Source organism: Ananas comosus, linkage group 7 (genome assembly GCF_001540865.1).
Source record: "Ananas comosus cultivar F153 linkage group 7, ASM154086v1, whole genome shotgun sequence".
Lineage (NCBI taxonomy): Eukaryota > Viridiplantae > Streptophyta > Magnoliopsida > Poales > Bromeliaceae > Ananas > Ananas comosus.
Genome location: NC_033627.1, coordinates 14,583,149 through 14,603,035, shown reverse-complemented (window position 1 = coordinate 14,603,035; position 19,887 = coordinate 14,583,149). Strand labels below are relative to the sequence as shown.

The following is a 19,887-nucleotide window of genomic DNA, read 5'->3' as shown; positions in this document are numbered from 1 at the left end:
GATGGATATGAAAGGCAAGTCAAATATAGTAACGAGGTATTAGATGAGGATTTAACTCCTTGGAACTATTTAATAGTTCTCTACTGTACGCATATGGTGTAATATTTGCTCTATTTTGATCTGAAAATGTGAGCTATTAGGACGTGGCTTGTAAATATTCAAATGTCATGCACTGCTGTGCTGGAATTACATAAATATACACTTTATGTCCCTTTGTTCCATTTATACTATGAAATCTCTTATAAGACAATCGGAGATTATATGAATATAATTAAGTCCTAGTCCATCTCATCTATGGCCTTTGGCTTCTTATGGACCATTACTAATGCCACAAGAATTTACTGTAAAGTTATAATTGGCGAGAAGAATATATAATCACCTCCAGAATTGATGGCTAATTAGTGCCTAACCTTTCTGTATTGCTTTGTATTAGAATGCACAAATACTTGTGGCAACTTAACATTAGTACCATGCGTGTTCACTTCTGCACTGCAGTCATGTTATATTCGTTGCTTTGGCCTTACCTCTACGGGAAAAGATTTAAGACTCGGAAAATCCGAGATCTTTAGTCATGACGATGCTCATGTAAGGTTATAGTCTAAACTCATTGATGGAACAATATGCAGTAAAAAGACTAGAATTGACAATTGTAAGGATCAATTAGACAAGATTTAATCAACAATAATGGAAATAGGAAAGTACAAGCATACTTAATGGAACAAAGAGAAATTTACTGTCAGTCAAGATTTGGCTAGTACAAGAAGTGAAACATATACCTACATAAAATATAAGCTTGTGCTTATATGCTTATATATGGTATGTTTCTATGTTTTTTTACTTCTAAATTAAGTTACTTGGGTATCTTAGATACTTACTTACGGTGAGGTTACTCCTGTCACTTAAACGGAACAGCATCTGTCATCCTTGACGTATGCGGACAAAAGAACAAACGAGTGAAACATGGGTCTCCTGGTTCAACTATGGATGTATACAAATCAAGCTCACACATTTCATGCTCAAGTTAACCACTTTGGTGGTTGCTTGAACCACATTTTGGACTAAGCAGGTTTAGGATATTCAGTAACATATTTATGAACTGGCTTGAGTCGGACAATTTGAAACGGTTTTGAAACTACAAACTTCCCTACACATGGACCAGAACCCGACAGATATTCAGTGCCAAGTGGAGCTAAGCATTGATTTTCAAAACGTATTAGGAGATAACCCGCTGGATTTTTCTTCCGACTAGTTTGTCTATAAGTTAGGACTTCTCTCTTCTTATTTCATTCAATGTTTTTCCATTCTTGGAGCAAGATCTGAATCCTGCATACAACCTTCACAGGTAAATTAGTCCTTATGAGTCCCTTTTTTTTATATATATTCTAGATTTTCACTTGTGTCGAGTTGAAAATTTAATTGTGATTACTAGTCGGCGGCATTGGAAGTGATGAATTATATGAGCAGCAAGTAGATCAGATAGTTATCACCATGGCCTTGCTGAACCTATTCAAAAATAGTTTGACTTCACGTATGCCATATATTGGGTCACTATTTACTGTTAATATTATAGGGAATTTCCCCTTTGGATTCTAGATCTTGTGGATCCTTTTGATTGAGTTTTATAAATGCTTACAAGTGTATATTACATGTTTTAATGAATTTTCCTTTTTTATATTTTGGAAGATTTTGATTTTTCATTTTTCAAATATTGTATCTTGTGAATCTTTTTCACAGTGTTTACGAATTTCTTCTCAAATTCCTTTTGATGGGTATGTTTAAGTTAGAACACTTTGCATGGTGGCATAAAGGAATTCTCTGTATATTGGTTGAATTGATGCAAGGAAAGGAAACTTTCTCATTATTTCAATTGTATTTTCTTCTCTCTTGTTAACATATCACATATGCTTTTATTCTGGCATCATTTTAGAGTTTAAACCTTTGCATGTCTAATTTTATTGGGATAGGTGTGAGAGACATGATAAGACTCAAAGAAAGATTGTTACTATGTTACGTTAACAGGATAGTTGATCTAATTGTTTTATATAAATAGTAAAGACTATTTTTATAATGACATATGACCTTTTCTTTTGTTTCTGCTAGAGTTAAATATCGGGAAAAAATTAAGCATGGTTGTCTTGATCCTGTTGCACTCACTATACAGCCTTATGCTTGTGTATTATAAAGTCTAGGACAGAAAGTATCTTCTTTCTGTGGTATCTTGATTCTAGCACTTGATCTGAATTGATTTGATGAAGAAATTTCAACAACGATATGCATCTCTATCTGCACTCTGTAGTTTGCTAAGAATAACAGCCAAATGTTACTAATACTACTGTTATTTCTCCATACTTTCAGTGTCTTTGGTCTTGTTCCATCTATTAGTAGTAAACTGAATTCACAATTGAAGGGTCAGAAAGTAGATGTATGTAACACATATGTATAGTAGCTATATTTTCAGTTTAGACCTGTGAGAAAAAAGTCTTACAGCAATAGAATAATCAGAAATTTTTTTGGAGCGAGAAAATAAACATAATTTAGTAAACAAACAATAGAATGAATAGCCGAGTTCTCATTGGAATTTTTTTTTTCACTTTGAAAGTTCATGAATTTTGTGTAAAACTCAGAATTATGTGTTGCTTTTCTTGTTGTGGCACTTTGTTGCCTGTTTCTTTTAGCTCTCTTGACCTTGATTTATATATGGCAAAATTTCCTTGGTGCATTGGTTTTTTTTTCCCATACAGAGTTCCTTCCTTTTATCCTGTGTTATGTAATCTATACGAGACAGCTAAAACATAAGGTTTATGATTTTATTTTCAATCAGTGTTCAAGCAAGCCTCCTCCATCGCTATTAGTATGGGCATTTGTTATATGTACTGATTGTTCCATTTATGTTGTCAAGTTTCGTTTTGTTTAACACAAGAGTGCACTTTGTAGAGCAATTAGTGTAACTCCAAATAACTACTAGCGGTCCTGTTTCTTGTCGGAATCAAGACACATGCATCTATTAGTTTATCAAAACGTCCGTATAGTTATTATTTTAGTTCAATAGCTAACATAGCAGACATCGTATCATGTTGGTACGGCTTGTCTATGCCATCTTTTTGTAAATATATATCTGTTGGCATAACTGTTAATCGCATCTTACATGTTCTTTTGATATGTTCCAGAAACCTTCTAATGCTTGTTTATGTATATCTTATCTGAAGCTTATTGTATTCCTCCTCAGCTTGCAAGCAGTTTTTCTGCCACATATTTGATAAAAGGATTTGCCATAGATATATTCCGCACTGTAATAATTAAAGAAACATTAAGACATCTCATAAGAACTCCAGACAAAAAGGCATTCTGATAATCTAAACTAATTAAATTTTGCTTAACCTCAGTTTGATCCAGCTATCCTGTATTTTTTGCACTGAAAGCCAACGAGGATCATTGTTTACATTTTTAAGCATTCACAGTATGTGCATTCCTGCGGTACCTTTCACTTCTTTCACATCCCTGCAGCCTTGGCGGATAGGATGTGCATTTCAAACTTTGGGCCTTTGGTAGCCAAATGGTTGATCATTCATGCGTCCAAAATTTTAACTGCAACCTCTTTATGAGCATAATATTTCAAGGGGCTCATCTTCATGTGTTTCCCTGAACTCTCTTCTCTCGACCAACCTCATGGATCAATCTCACATAATCTTGCAGATTCATCCATCCACAAATATTTAATTAACTTCAGCTCCACCACACCATTATGGCAAATATCGGTTACATGGGGAGAGGCAGCCCTCATGACCGAATAACCGAACTACCTGAAGTGCTCAAACTGCACATTCTCTCCCTACTGTCCCGAAAGGACGCTGTCAGGACTGGCATGCTCTCAACCCAATGGAAAGACCTTTGGAAACGCCGCTTCCCGTACCAAACTGTACTCGAGTTTGGCACAATCTACGTGAGTGAAGACGTTCAAGCACAATTCGTGAGACAGGTAAATGACTTCTTGGTACATTATGGTAACAGAAGAATCGAGACATTCCATCTCTATTTTAATCCCGGCGACCGCTTCGAACGTAATGTTATAAGCTGGATAGAGCTAGCAGTATTATGTGGTGTTGAAGAGTTCTATCTCAACTTCTCTCAAGGGCTTACTTCTTGCCACCCAGATGGCCGATTAGAGTACAGAAGAAGAAGGCCTGAACTGAAGGAGAAAATTTTTAAGGACAACTGCCTTACTGTTCTGAATTTGCATTACTGTAGACTTAACCGACGGTTCAGATTTGAGCACTTTCCCTTTCTTGAGATCTTGGAACTACATGGAGTTAATATCAATGAGAGTATGCTGGAAAGGGCTGTTTTGTGTTGTCCTTTTCTTTCAAAGTTGGATCTGAGCGAGTGCATGACGCTGATGGCTATTAAAATTTCAGGGGGGCCACAGCTGCGGCTTAAGTACCTTAGGGTTGTTCGATGTTGGAATGTCGATTTAATTGAGATATCGGCCCCGAAGCTTGAGGTGTTCCATTTGTTCAGCAGATTCCCGCGTATGTATCTGCTCTATGATATCTCATCCTTGGCTGATGTTGTCTTATATTCAACTGTTGAACAATATTGGTTTCACCCAAATAATTGGTTTGAGACTCTCAGCACATTTAACCATGTTCGGGTTCTAACTCTTTGCAACAAGGCTATTCAGGTAACTCTACAGTTTTCCTTTTTTTAAAAAAAAAAAAATCATTTTGTTGGCTGCCATGTAATTTGATATGTCTTTCCCCCTGGCTTGTGCTATATTGTCAGCATATGTTTGGACCTGGAATGTTCGCAACAGTTGCGCTGCCTAGCGTTCGAGTACTTGATCTATCGATGCCACAGCTTGACGACCATGATGTCATGAACATCTATAGGTTCTTTAGACAATGCTATCTCCCTCGCCTGGATAAGCTATTGATGCAGGTGCTTATTTTCAAAGTTCTGAATAATCTTCTTCCTTTACTGGGAATATAATGACAGTCCCCACACTTGCCTTGAATTTTCTCATATATTGCAGTTTCCTGGTCACTGATAAAATAACAACATGTGGCTTTCCCCCGCCATAAAACGATTTTTCCAACCCTGTTTTGAGTAGACTGGAATATTGGAACAATGGAAGTCATTTTAGAATAGGGTAAAATGGTCATTTTACATGATGAATTTTGATTTTTCCTTCTAGCTGTCAGGGATGAAACTGCATTATGCCAGTAAGTTGGGGTTCTAAAATATTGATCTGACAAGTCCAGGGATTAAGTCACAATATCTGGGTAGCACAAGGACCATCTATATGTATAAGATTATCCTTCTTTATTTTGCATTTTATCTGAGCAAACAAATTAATTTCTCCTTCCTGTGATTAACAAAAAAAAAAAAAAAATGCAGCTCCCAAACTCTCAAACTGATCCAGTGTTGCAGCAATTCAATTTTGACGCAAGTCGTGAGGACTCGCCAGATATCCCTTATATGGGCTTGCGGGTCATAACAATAAGCAGTTTCGAAGGCCGGATGCATCACATAATGCTCCTGCAGTTCCTTTTGTCTAGGGCAATTGCCCTTCGGCAAGTCTCTATAGTTCTCCCTCATGACCTTCTTTTGTACTCAAACCCTCACCGAATCATCAATGCTGTTGCTGAGCTTCTGAGGAGATCGAGGGCCGCCGGTACTGCAACAAACCTTCTGCTCTATCCTTCACAGGGTCGCCTTGCTTACTTCCCCCTCAGTGTAAACTACTAGAGATCTTTTTAAGAGTTGATTTGTAAATAAGGAGTAATGCCAGTGCGCTGGAATGAGCACATGGACCAATCAACGCAAGCCATGAGTAATTGCCGGTGCATTAGTCGTCTTTGAGGAATCGGTATCCATAAGTACTATTATGAACTCCTATGTTTATGTGAAAAATGAAGTTTTATGTGTGGTGAGTAATATGTTATGCCTAAATGAAGTTGTGGACATTACAGTATAATCTTTTCGTTCCTGCTCCCCTTTGGTGTGATATTCGATTCTGTACTGTAGGAATTGTCGGAGTTTCAACAAAAATCAGTAGCATTCTTGAGAATTCTTGTCGGAGGCACATAGTAATCGTAACATAGCTTAGGTTTTCTTGTCACTATGTTCATGGTATTGTTGAGGTGACTTAGTACTGTAATGCCTTGTTTGATAGATGATGTAATAGATGAGGCAAAATTTTGTCTATGGAAGCATAGATACTGTGCACAGTGCACTCGCTTGAGAAATTACCACCTTAAAAAAAATAATAATAAAATAAAAATTTACCGCCGTTGCCGGGGATCGAACCCGGGTCTCCCGCGTGACAGGCGGGGATACTCACCACTATACTACAACGACTTAGTTCAATAACAATGGCTCTTCAAATTATATCACTAATCAAAATTCACCGAGCGTAAATAAAATTTAAAGGATCACTCATTTGCCACGCTTTTAGGTACAACAAGTCATAATATATCTCTGACCATTTCTAGTGATGTATATAGATTTTTAGGAAAAAGTCATGTGAGAATTGTGTGGTGAAAAGATATATACCAGAAAAAAAGGCAAAAAAGGACATGGAAAGATGATGGAGGAGTGTGTAGGCGGATGTTGACGGATGGCTACAATTTCTTACTTTAAATTGTGGAGATTCTTACGTGATTTGGCAGTAGAAGCGAAAGTTAGTACATACATAATCTTTTTGATAAAAATAAAAGTTTACACGTCGACTTATCAACTAGTTAAGTTGCTATTAATTCTTGCGGTGATACAAGTATATACTGTTCTAATTTTATTCATAACTAGTCAAGACCTCGCACAATGCGGCGGAAAGAAAGTATAATAATAAATTAGTATAATTATTAATCATTTTTTTTTATTATGTATTAATATTTTTTAATATTATTTATTTCAGTATCGAATTGTTAAAAATTAAAGTATATTTTTTTAAACAAATATTTAAATCTAAAAAGTAAAATGAATAAATTAGTTTAAAATAAAATAAAAGCTCATCACAATATTAAAAAGAATGAATAATAGTTTTTTATTATCATCAAAATAGAATTTATAAATAAAAAAAAAAGCTAAGTAAGCCGAGTAAGCGCTAACATGACAATTTTGTTAATTTTAATATCTCTTTTAACTGTGCTATTAAAAAAAAGATTATAGAGCAAAATAAAAAATAGTAAAAAGATTGGGGTCAAAAAAAAGATTTGATCAGAATAAGAAATAGTGAAAAGATCGGACCGATGTGCAATTAATCCTTAAAAAAAAATATGTGGGCCCAAACCTGTCAAAATAAAGTGGGACCTTCTTTAGGTTTCCAATTAGTGTAATGATATAATATAAATATAAAAAAATAAATAAATATATAGATATAGAATAAAGATAAAAATCTATTAATTTTTATATTTTTATTAATTATAGATTATATTTATTATTTGAAATTCTAATTTTATTATATTGACTATTAAAAAATAGGCAAAAACAAAAAAAATATAAATAAAGTTTTAACTAAAAATAATAAAGTTCGATGACTTACGCTTCGTTTGAGATTGTGTGAAGATTACGTTATATGCGGTGAAAAAGTACAATAAAAAAATACCGTATATGTTTCCATATAGAATATTCAGTTTCGCATATCGCGATTAGTCCGTTATGATATATATTTTTGTGATCCCACCGGAGGATGCAGAAGCATATATTCCTATATGCTTTTATCCCAACTCCATTTTATATATAATATTTTTATTCATTATAAATTGTATCTATTTGATAAAAATTTAATTTTATTATATTAATTATTAAAAAATAAAATTGATTCATGCGATAAAATTTTATATTTGGTATAGATAAAAATATAAAAATATTGACAGAAAAAAAATTTAAAAAGAAAAAGTGCAGGGTGTGAGAAAGCCCCGAACGTGGGAAGGCTTTGATGGTTTCCAATTCATTATTTAATAAAAATATACTTGGTATAGATAAAAATAAAAAAAATATTGAGAGAAAAAAATTAAACAAAAAAGTGCAGGGTGTGTGAGAGAGAGTGAGAGAGAGTGACGGAGAATGGGAAAAAGAAAAAAAGAAAAAAAGAAAAAAAGAAAAAAAGAGAGAGAGAGTGAGAGAAAGGACTAAAAAAAAAGTTGGTAAATTTGTTTAATTTTAGTCCTCAAATTAATTTCATGTTGATGTCCTGTCAAGGACTCGAGCTTTGGCTGGTAGTGAGTTTGCCACCGCTGCACGACGTGGTGTACCGTGTACACTGAACACTACAAAGAACATGAATATTCGTCTCTTTGACCTTTCTTGTTGTACACGTCTTTGATTTCTTTTGGCGTTACCTTGGCATCTCTGAATCTGCCAACTAATTGATAGATTAAAACAATAGCTGTTGATAACACACACACATATAGTAAATTTTACTTGATACATATAGTAACTACTATATATATAGTACACACCGACACACAGATACTATATATAGTAACTACAATATATACAAATCTAAATTTACAATTCATACGATCTAGTCAATTTGATGTATGTTTCAATTCATGCACATTAACTTTCTTCTTCAATATCTTTTAAAGACGTCTACACAAATAAGTGCAACTGAATTAATTATGTATGCTTTGAAAATTAATTGCCTACCTTTTTTAATTATTTTTTTTAAACTAGCATCCACCAATAAACAGATATCAGAGTTACGTACGTCACAATATAGATGAGGAGGTGTGTCTCTTTTCTGTACGACCTCTTTACTTTTGATGATGTTGTGTGTTGCTATTTTAATTTGTAATCTCTTGTCGCAATTTCAATAAAATTTATCTACAGATATTTACCTTTTGAACAAAACTGTAATCTGCATCCCCTAAGGTTGCGTTTGGTTCGCGCTATCTTTTAAAGATTTTTTATAATCTAATAGGAATAAAAAAAAAATGACGGTGTTTGGCTAAACACACTAAGTAATCTAGTTGGTAATATTAGATTCACTTGGGAATAATATTCACCCCAAAGTGCTAATCTCATTTCCTTGAGGGAGGGTGGGTATCCTTATATTAATGGATTGAAATAATCATAATAATATGTCTAATCTCTTTCTTTCTTCCTATTCGCCGGCTAATTAATATTATTTTTCTTTACACTCTAACCTTATATTTCTCTCTAAACTTATTTTTTTCTCTAAAATTTAACTTTTTTTCTCTCTCTAAACTGAGCTTTCTCTCTCTCTTTCTAAAATTTCAACTCTCTCGCTCTCTGTAATTTCGACTATATTTCTCTTTTTATTTTTTTAATTATGCTCTCTCTCTCCAACTTATGCTCTCTCTCTCTCTTTTTTTTAAAAAAGATGTTGAAACTTTTGGTAACATTATATAAAATTAATTAAAAAAAAAATAAATTAATTATATTTTTTGTAACATTAAATAATATGGCTAAATAATATTACGGTGCGAACCAAACACAGGAATTTCACATTCTTAGTAATAGGATGAATAGGAATAAGATTCTCGGATATCTTTTCATTCTTAGTAATCTTTCATAATGCGAACCAAACGCACCCGAATAGTAAAATTTATGTATTATGGGATGGATCCAAGACACGTACGGCAATGCTTTTAATTGATACCTAAAGAAATTAATACATATATACTTAAAAGAAACGCATATATAATCACCTACACATACTGACATACATAATCCTGTGGAATGAGCATTGTCTTGTATTGTCTTATATTAGACGGTGGCGGACGAGTCAATTGTTTGCTTATGCTCTTCTTCCTCTAAGGTGTCGCATATGCTCCTCCCTCTCGTCTCCGGCAAGCATGCTGCAAACAATCCGCAGCAGCCGATCGCGAGGCCGAACACTCCGAACGACACAAACAGGCCGCGCTTCCGCCCTTCCGCCACCAGCAGAGGCGCCAGCGCTCCCCCGAGCACAATCGCCTCCCTCGCCATGGAAATTGCCGAGTTCCTCACGCACGTTGGAAACAGCTCGATCGCGAAGATGAGCGTGATGTTGAACGCCGTGCACGCGCTGAAGAAGGAGACCACCTCTACGGCCATCCGCGCCCACGCGGGGCTCGCGATGTAGACGCACGCGACGCTGCACGCGCCGCTTACGGCGGCGAACAAGATCACCGAGCCACGGCGGTTCAGCTTGCCGATTAGTAGGAAGGTGACGAGCGACGAGGGGAGCTCGGCCAAGGCGTTGAAGGTGACGCTTAGGTAGAGGTTGGAGCCCAAGTTGCCCACATTGAGCGGCATCCCGTAGTACACGATCCCGACGCCGAACCCGACGATCATGACCGCCGCCAACCGCCGGAAGGCCCACTTCTTCTCGTACAGCATCTTCACTGCGGAGAACACGTCCGCGTTCCACGTCTCCTCACCGCCGACGTTGTATAAGCTAGAGAAGCTGGAATTGACGGAGTTGCTGCCGGCGGACACGGCTATATGCTTCAGCGCTGCGACGGCCTCGTCTCTGCGCCCGCGCACGAAGAGCCAGCGAGGGGACTCGTGGATCAGAAAGTGGAGCAAAATGGTATAGCAGAGAGAAGAAACCGAAGTCCACAAGTAAAGCTGCCTCCACGAGGACCTGCGGTTCGCGTAGGCCAAGGCGGGCAGCGATAAGAAGCCGAGGGTGAAGCAGAAGAAGCCGCAGATGCTGATGCGATCGCGCCACTTCCTGCCGACCATCTCGTTGCAGAGCACGAGAGCGGATGATCCGACCATGGCACGGCCGAAGCCGCAGACGAAGCGCAGAGCCGAGTAGGCCCAGACGTTCGGGGAGAAGGCCGTGAGGATGCCGGTTAGGGACATGATGAAGCAGGAGGCGAAGAGCATGCCCTTGCGGCCGAGGGCGGAGTCGGCGAGCGTCGCGAGGACGAGGCCGCCGAGGACGCAGCCCAGGAAGAAGGACGAGGCCGGGAGCGAGACGAGGGAGGGGCCCGCGCACTCCAGGGCCCAATCGGACACCACCGACGCCGACGCCGGGAGGTCCCACGCCCACGCCCCGGGCGGGAGCCCGCACGGCGTAGAGGCCGCGGCGGCGGAGCACGCGCGCGCGTCGGTGTCGGTACAGTGCCAGGACGGGTGCGCGTCGGCGAAGACGCTGATGAAGGTTTGTTGTGCGTCGAAGACCCACGCGAGGGCCACGAAGATGGCGCGGAGGAGCTGCGCGGAGCCGGTCCGGCCCACGCAGGCCTCGATGGCGTCGTCGATGGATCGCACGGCGTGTTTGTCACCGTCAACGCCACAATGCTGAGGAAGAGGAAGAGGAAGAGGAAGAGGAGGGTGGGTTTCTTCGGATGCCGAGGTGTAGCTGGGGAGGAGTAACGGGGCTGAGTCGGCCATGGACGTAGCTGCAGCTGCTTCTCTCTCTCTCTCTCTCTCTCTCTCTCTCTCTACATATATGTATATATAGAATTGAGCTAGAATATTTTTAGAAGCACCAATCCTTGGTGCTTCTATGTTTCTAGCTTTTGGATCTACTTCTTGAAGCCTTTGGATCAAATACTATTCCACCTACTACCACCTATCATCATTATCTCAACCCTACATCTCTCCATCCAATGGCTAAAGATTCAAAAGCACCACCTTCATAGTACTTTTAGGAGTATTTTAGCTCAACTCTCTCTCTCTCTCTCTCTATATATATATAGCTAGGTTTCTATGCTTTCGAAAGTAACCTCCGTGTTTGTAAGTTGTTTTCGATGATGGGACATTTCGATTCGGTGATCGGTTTCGTTAAACTTGATCTATGCTATGGGAACTATCAAGAAGCCAAATTTTATAATTTTTTGACTTTGTTTGTCTAGTCAACGAGTAGTTTCAAAATAAACGACTGAAAATAAAAATTTCATAAAAAATAGTGATAAAGGGCTTAAATTTTAAATCGGAAATGTTGATCTTGCTACTGATGTTAAGTAAAATTTTCTATTAAATTTTTATATAATTTGAAAACTTTTACACTGTTGAATTTAAAAACGTACCACATCCGTCGTTAAAATAGTCATTTTTGAAACCTTTTGATCGCTTGGTAAATTATGTCGAAAAATTATAAAATTTGGTTTCTAGAGAGTTTCAATAGAATATATTATACTTAATGGAGCCAATCGTCGAATCGAACATCCTATCAGCGAAAACAACTTACAAGTACGGAGGTCTCTGTACTTTCGAAAGTACAGAAGACGTACTCTATATATATATAGAACTAGATTGGAACACTATCAATAGCATCAAATTATTAATATTATTAATTTTTTAGCTCTTAAATTGAGAAATATAAGGTTAGGATAATATAAGCCTTTTAGGATTGAGTGGGTGATTAATTAAATAGTATAATTTAATAGGTAAAAATAATTAAAAAATTAAATTTAATGGTAAAAAATTTGATAACACTAAACCTTTTGATGCTATCGATAATATCCAACCGTATACAGTAAAAGGATTCACAATACAATATATATGCATGGGCACATGGCCCACCACGTTCCTATATATATATATATATATATATATATATATATATATATATATATATATATATATATATATATATATATATATATATATATATATGTGGTTGTCCCTGCTGTTCCAGTGGGGAGAAGAAGCTTACCTGTAAAATAAAGTGCTATTCTATTCTATACCCACCCACAGCATCCGAGGGCGCCGTTTCTCTCCGATCCCAATTCCTGTGTGCAATAATTTTATCATTCATCAATAATGAAATGCATATATTTAAACCATTCAATACACGCACAAAGTGAAATATCCAACCTTGTAAATAAGCAATGGGATTAAAAATGAGCCACGCTTCATCAAGCTGTATCACAAAACATGCATCTTAAATAGTAAATAAATACTAGCCGTTATAGGTAAGTTAGTAAATGCATACTTTCCGATCAGAGAGGCTGCAACAATATGATTGAACGTATTTTTCACGACGTTTCATGGGTGGCTTATCCAATTTGTTATTGGACCTAATGCATATAGCCTCATTTTTATAGATTAAGAAAAAAAAAATTTATATAAGTTTATATGTTAATTGGATAAAAGATTGTTTTTTTCTCTCTCCTCCCCAACCACACACCTCTCTCTCTCTCTCTCTCTCTCTCTCTCTCTCTCACAGACCCCTCCCAGCAGCACCCTCCTCCCTGCTTCCTACCCACACCACTCTCTCTCTCTCTCTCTCTCTCTTCAATATTTAATAATAATTAATTTTTATTAAAATATTCAAAAATTTTATTTATTAATAATAATAAATATTATTATTACTAAATTATAATTTATTATTACTACTACTGCTATTATTACTAGTATTTAATTTAATTATACTAGTCAATAGTAATTAAATAGTTATAATTAATAATTAATTAATAATAATAATAATAATAATAATAATAATAATAATAATAATAATGCTAATCATATATCACATTATTATTAAATGATTTCTTCATACAGATTAAAATAACTAAATTAGATATTAAAAATAATAAGCTAATTATACAAAAACTAAATGTTCAGTAGATATTGAAAATAAAATATGTAGTCATATAAAAATAGAAAGTGTTCATACATAAAATCACATTACATTCACTTAATTTATGTCATTCTTAATTCTTTTTGCTTGATGTTTATGATTTTCTATATCATCTTTTGCTCCCCGTAAAAACCATTTTATATTATATATTGTGAAGTAGCTGTATAAAAAAAAATGTTACAAGCTATATTTTTATGTAATACATGAAGTAATATAGCAATATTTGGAGATGGAGAAAGATCTTGAGTTGGGGTTGGAATGCCGAGGGGAGATTGTAGAATCAGAAAATTCAAGTAGTTTATTTCTACTTTTCACATAATTGATAAGCCAGATGAAGTCCGTTGGAGATGGAATGCGCAGATAATTTTTTCCGTTAAGTCGATGTACTCGCTAATTAGAGATGGGGGTACGCGGGATATTCTTCTTCTAAAAATTTGGGATATAAAAATTTTATATAAAGTTAAAATTTTTATTTGACTTGCTCTTAAAAAGCGCCTACCAATGATTAATAATCTACTTAAAAGGGACTCGTCTGAGAATTTACAGTGTGTTTTGTGTGGCAGTGAAGTTGAGACAATAGATCATTTATTTGTAGGATGCATACTCAATAAATTTCTGATGTTCAGTTTACTTAACAATAGACATATCTCAGAATCTACGATAGAGGCTAGGGGTGTCTAGGAGTTTCTATCGGAGAATCGCTTACAAAGGGCATCAACGAAAGATCTGACTAAGATTGCAATCTGTTGGTAGATGATCTGGCGGGAAAGAAATAACATGATTTTTAGAAATCAATCTTCAGATCCCTTAATCATGGTTAGACGAGTTCGGGCTTGGAAAGGGAGTGGACTTAGTTTTGCAGTTCTAAGTGAACTCTTTTCTAATTTTACTTTTTTTTATTTTATTTACTTATTTTATTTTTCTAAGTTTTCTTTTTTATCATTTATTTTTATATTATTTTTATTTTTATTTTTCAGTATGGTGACCTGCGTCTTATTCAAGACCGAGTTGCCAAAACTTCTGTAGCTGAATTTATTTTCTATATGAATAATGTAGGTAACGTGCTATCTTTCTCTCAAAAAAAAAGGGAAAACTTCAAAAAACTCCCATGTGGTTTCGTAGTTTCTCACTTTGCCCCCCTGTGGTTTAAAATGTATCAATTTGCCCCCCTGTGGTTTCTTTTTTTCCTTTTTCTTATCAATTTCATTATTTTTTTTCTTAAATCAGTGATAAAGTTAAAATTAAAGAGTATTAAAGTGAATATTTGATAAATCTAGATGGGTATCTGAAGTTTTTTGTATATAGTTTAATGAAATATTAACGAAAAAGCTACCGAAAAGATAAAAACGAAACCACAGGGGGGCAAATCGATACATTTTAAACTACAGGGGTGCAAAGTGAGAAACTACGAAACCACGGGAGGTTTTTTGAAGTTTTCCCCAAAAAAAAATAGCAATATTTGAGAGATAAAGAGAGTGAGGTGTAGTTGGGGAAGAGAGAGAGAGAGAGAGAGAGAGAGAGAGAAAAGTAGGTAGCAGGGAAAGAGAGGGAAAGATCTCTCTTAATTAACACTAAAAACAAATTTTTGACAATTTTTTTTTCTTAATCAGTTGAAATGAGGCTAGACTAAAAAATATTTCGAAAACGAGGCTAGGTTGATAAATGATTTTTTCAATAAAGCTACATAAGAAAATCATTCCATCACCACTCACTTCATTTGGGACCTAATGCCTTGCCTACCCTCCTTAGAATTTTATTTTTTTTTTCAATTTAGTCTTTTTTAAAAATATTTTTTATCTAGTCTTATTTTTATAAATTTTAAAAATAAATTAATAATTTTTATATAAATTTATACTTTAATTAGATAAAAAAAATTATTTTTCTCTCTTCTCTTTATTTTTCAAAACCTCTCTTTTTCTCTCTCTCCTCCCCAAACACATCTCTCTCTCTCTCTCTATCTCTCTCAAGTGTTAAAGTGGGTGCTTGGGGAGGAGAGAGAGAAAGGGAGTGAAAGAGAGGTGGCAGAAAATAGGAGAGGAGATAGAAAAAAATAATTTCTCAGCCGATTAATATATAAATTTATATAAAAATTATTAATTTATTTTTTTTTTAATTTATAAAAATAAAATTAGATTAAAAATATTTTTTAAAAGATTAGATTGGAATTTTTGTTCTTAAGTAGGAAAGATAAGACATTAAAAAGTCATCAGTGACGTATTTAACTAATTTAAAATTGAAAAGATTGGGCACGCTGCAATATTACTAGTCGCTTTTGTTTTTTCTTTTTGTCTTCTTCCATTTGGAAATCCAATTTCACCCCTACACTATTTTTTTTTTTTTTTTTATAAATAGGACAGGGCAAAACGCCATTAAATAAAAAAAATCAACAAAAAAAAATTATACAAATAACCCAGCAATAACACAACAGAAAAAACAAAAAATAAAAAGCAAAAAACAAAAAAACAAAAGCCATATTCGGCCGAGATAACTACATAGTATTTATATTTATATAAACTTATGAAGTGACGGTACGGTCGTATCACATGGCGAACGTGGCGGGCACGGAGGAGGAGGGGGCGGACCGGGGAGGGGGTGGGTGGTGGGCCCCACTTTTTATTCTTCGTCCTCTCTTTTTTTTTTTTTTTTTTTTTTTTTTCTCAACAACTTTTCTTTTAATTTTTTCTTACAGTAAATATAAAATTTTATCGCATAAATTAATTCTATCTTTTAATAGTCAATATAATAAAATTAAAATTTTATTTAATAAATATCAAAATTTTTTTCTACATCAAATATAAAATTTTAGAAATTTTATATTTTAATAGTCAAGATAATAAAATTAAATTTCATCTAATTGGAAATCCAAAAAAGATTTTCCTTTATTTTAGAGGGTTGTGCGGCCCACAATTTTTTTAGGATTAATTGTATAATGTTTCCCAAACTTTTCACTATTTTTTTTTTGTTCCTAAATTTTTTCAAATCTCTTAATTTCATCGCGATAAAATAGTAACCGTTAAAAAATATTTTAGAATTAACGAAATTATAATGCCATCGTCTATTTAACTTTTTTTTGCATGCCAATCTTGATCTCTAAATTTTGCATATTTTTCACTTTAGTCCTCAAAACATATATGAAATGGCAACACTAAAGAATGCTTCTCCTTATTTTAGAGGGTTGTGGGGTCCACACAATTTTTTTAAGATTTTATTTATATAAGATTTAAATATTTTTAGAAAGAAATCTACTTTAATTTATTCTTTAATTTTTTATTATTTAATACTGAGATAAGTAATATTTAAAAATATTAATACATAATAGAAAAAAAATATTAATAATTATAATAATTTAGTATTATCTTCCCGCCGCATCGCGCGGGACTCCTTAACCAGTATAAAATCAAATAACAGCATTAAATAATAGATAAACTTCAAATATCGTTTATGTAGTTTCACACGTTCTTACTTCAATACTCTATAATTGAAAGTGTATCAATTTAGTACTCTGTTAATATTTTATTAAATTATGTTCAAAAAATTTTAAATACTCCACCTAACTTTATCGAATATTTACTTTAGTACCTTTTAGTTTTAACTTTGTCACTAATTTAATGAAAAAAAATTAGTGGAGGAAATAATAAAAAGAAAAAAAATGAAACCACGGGATACTAAATTGATACACTCTAAACTACTGAGTACTAAAATAAAAAAAAGCAAAATTACGGAAGTGGCATTTAAAATTTTTTCTTAAATAATTAATGAACATTGCAACCAAAACGAAACGAATAGAAGTGTAGATCAATACATACTATTGTCTCAATGGGTGGAATTTTTTTCTGGACATCTGAAAGATTAATCAGCTTATTATTATTATTATTATTATTATTTTCGCCTTTTTAAAGGTCTGTGTTGTCTCATCCATATAGCCTAGTTCACTTTTTCAATAAATAAAGCGAGTAACATGTTATCTTTTTCTCAAAAAAATATATGGGATTGACATCTATATATAATAAGCAACCACCATGATCATTTGGGATCAACATCTTTATTATAGTGATGACTATTACTGATTTACGGTTCGAAGTTTCGAGATATTGGATCACATTTGCTGCTATAGATATATGAGTTGATATAGATGAGTAATTATGATTTTTAATGAAAATAGAATCTTTATCTTGTATCAACTCGTTTGGCATCGAATATCTGATTGAAATGACTCACCTTCATTTCTTTTTCACTAGATTAAAGAAAATCCCAACGAGGATGAATGAGACGTGTCGACCAAGAGTCTCTGTCATTCAATTTTGAAGCGTCACGGTGTCTTGGCCAAGCAATTAAAAGCAACCTCGATCACGTATATAAATATTGAAAATGAAATGTTCACAAATGTTCGTTTGGTTAGTTCTTAGGCGTAGAATTCTCACGATTGACAATATGCATGCCTAAAAGACCGACTGTCCTTAGAGCAAGTGATAAAAGGCTTGATGGTTGGTATCCGAGATCCAAATTCGAATTCTAGTTGATTCACATTACCAGCTAAATTTATTTCTAAATAAAATAAACAAAGCGGGTAGCGTGCTACCTATCTCTCTCTCTCTCTCAAAAAAAAAGACAATATGCGTGAAAGAGGGTGGCAGGGAAAGGGTATATGCGTATTCTGTTGCGAGGATTCGGAGACAATAGATCACCTGTTCTTTCACTGCGTGTCTACTAAAATACTGCTGATGAGCCTCTTGGTCAACAAGGGTGCACTACTGCCCACCTCGGTTAATCTCCTTTGGGAGACGACAGGTTTGACGTCAGGCCCCCTCCATAAAAAGGAACTATCGACTTTGACTACTTGGTGGGTTGTGTGGCGGAAAAGGAACAGATGAATTTTCCAAAATAAAAAAATTGGCCTGCACTAGCTGCGGATGGAGATTAAAGATCTTGGGAGGTTGTGGGAACAACACCGAGTGCATTAATATTTTGGGGTATAGTTGGATGTGCCTTGTCTACTCTTCTTTCAGTGTACTTACTATTTTGTTATTTCTTTCGTTCTGATTTTTTTCCTTTTTTTTTTTCTGTGGCCTCGTTGCCGTAACCTTGTAGCTAAGTTCATATTCTTAGGTATCATTTGGTTCGGGGATAAGTAAAAAATGAGTATTCCAGGGATAGATATAAATTGAGGTATAAGCGGGGATTAGATCAATTTTGCGTTTGGATGAAAATTGAATTATTCCTGGGAATAAGAAAAATAACGTTTGGTTAGGTAAGATGGAATAAGATTTAAAGTGGGTAGTTATAAATAAAAATTAATAATATTATCACTTTTTTATTTATATTAGAATTTAAATTTTTATATTTTATATTTATATTTTAAAATTTAAAATTTTAACTTTTAAATTTCAAATTTTGAAATTTAAATTTAAAATTTAAAATCTCAAATTTTAAATTCAAAATTTAAATTTTAAATTTCTAACTTTAAATTTAAGATCAAATTTAAATTTGAAAAAAAATAAAATTCAAATTTAAAATTTCAAAAATTTAAAATTTCAAAATTTAAATTTAAAATTTAAAATGTGGAATTTAAAATTATAAACTTTAATTTTGAGATTACAAATTTTAAATTTTAAATATAATTTATTATAATATTTTAAATTTTAAATTTATTTAAATTTTAAATTTTAATTTATTTTAATATTTAAATATAATTTATTATAAAATTTAAATATAAATAATATGTATTAATATAGCACAATTAATAATTTTATAATAAAAATAATGTATTATAATATATAATATATTATATTTATATAATTTAGTTTTAATTTATTTTATAATTTTAATTAAGTTTGAAATTAAGCATGGGAATAGCACTATTCCACTAAAATGGTGGAATAGTAAAAAGCTTGCTATTCCGGAATAACCGGGAATAGCAAGCTTTGACCGGAATAAAATATTCCGGTAAAAAATGATCCCATTTGGCGAATTAGCGGGGATAATCCCCGCTTATCCCCGAACCAAACGGGGCCTTATTGAATAAAACGGTAGTATGCTGCCTTCTCTCAAAAAATAAAGAAATATTCACAAACTAACAAAAAGAGGACTTTCGAACTTCAAGTTGAAAAAGACTTGAAAATGAAGAAGCAAAAAAAAATAAATAAAAAAAATTATGTCCACCCACTCAACTCTAGTAAAAGAGTCTCTTAAACAAAATAAACAAATAAAAAAAAATAAACAATATTAGATTTTTTTTAAAAAAAAAGAAGAAGCAGAAAAAAAAAAATTATTTCTGGAGGAATTCCATCCAGGCCAATCAGATCATAATTAAAGCAATTCAGAGTTTAATGGACCACAATAGT

The 19,887-nt window shown here is 34.0% G+C and overlaps 2 protein-coding genes and 1 non-coding gene across 3 annotated transcripts; 1 reads left to right on the top strand and 2 right to left on the bottom strand.

Moving 5' to 3' along the window:
- On the top strand, positions 3,390–5,974 carry LOC109713420 (F-box/FBD/LRR-repeat protein At1g13570-like). Its single transcript, XM_020237483.1, has 3 exons — positions 3,390–4,678; positions 4,780–4,935; positions 5,395–5,974. The coding sequence occupies exons 1-3, from the start codon at positions 3,743–3,745 to the stop codon at positions 5,743–5,745; spliced, it is 1,443 nt and encodes a 480-aa protein (XP_020093072.1). The 5' UTR covers positions 3,390–3,742; the 3' UTR covers positions 5,746–5,974.
- On the bottom strand, positions 6,286–6,357 carry TRNAD-GUC. The gene has a single exon. It is a non-coding gene; the product is annotated as a tRNA-Asp (tRNA).
- Positions 9,544–11,565, bottom strand: LOC109713419 (organic cation/carnitine transporter 2-like). The gene has a single exon (XM_020237482.1). It carries the CDS (start codon positions 11,350–11,352, stop codon positions 9,733–9,735), a length of 1,620 nt encoding a protein of 539 aa, XP_020093071.1. The 5' UTR covers positions 11,353–11,565; the 3' UTR covers positions 9,544–9,732.

Excerpts from the sequence above, each read along its gene's own strand:
- LOC109713419 (XM_020237482.1), bottom strand. The coding sequence starts at position 11,352 with ATGGCCGACTCAGCCCCGTTACTCCTCCCCAGCTACACCTCGGCATCC.
- LOC109713420 (XM_020237483.1), top strand. The coding sequence starts at position 3,743 with ATGGCAAATATCGGTTACATGGGGAGAGGCAGCCCTCATGACCGAATA. Across the intron at positions 4,679-4,779 it reads TTTGCAACAAGGCTATTCAG|CATATGTTTGGACCTGGAAT; the intron begins GTAACTCTACAG and ends CTATATTGTCAG. Across the intron at positions 4,936-5,394 it reads TGGATAAGCTATTGATGCAG|CTCCCAAACTCTCAAACTGA; the intron begins GTGCTTATTTTC and ends AAAAAAATGCAG.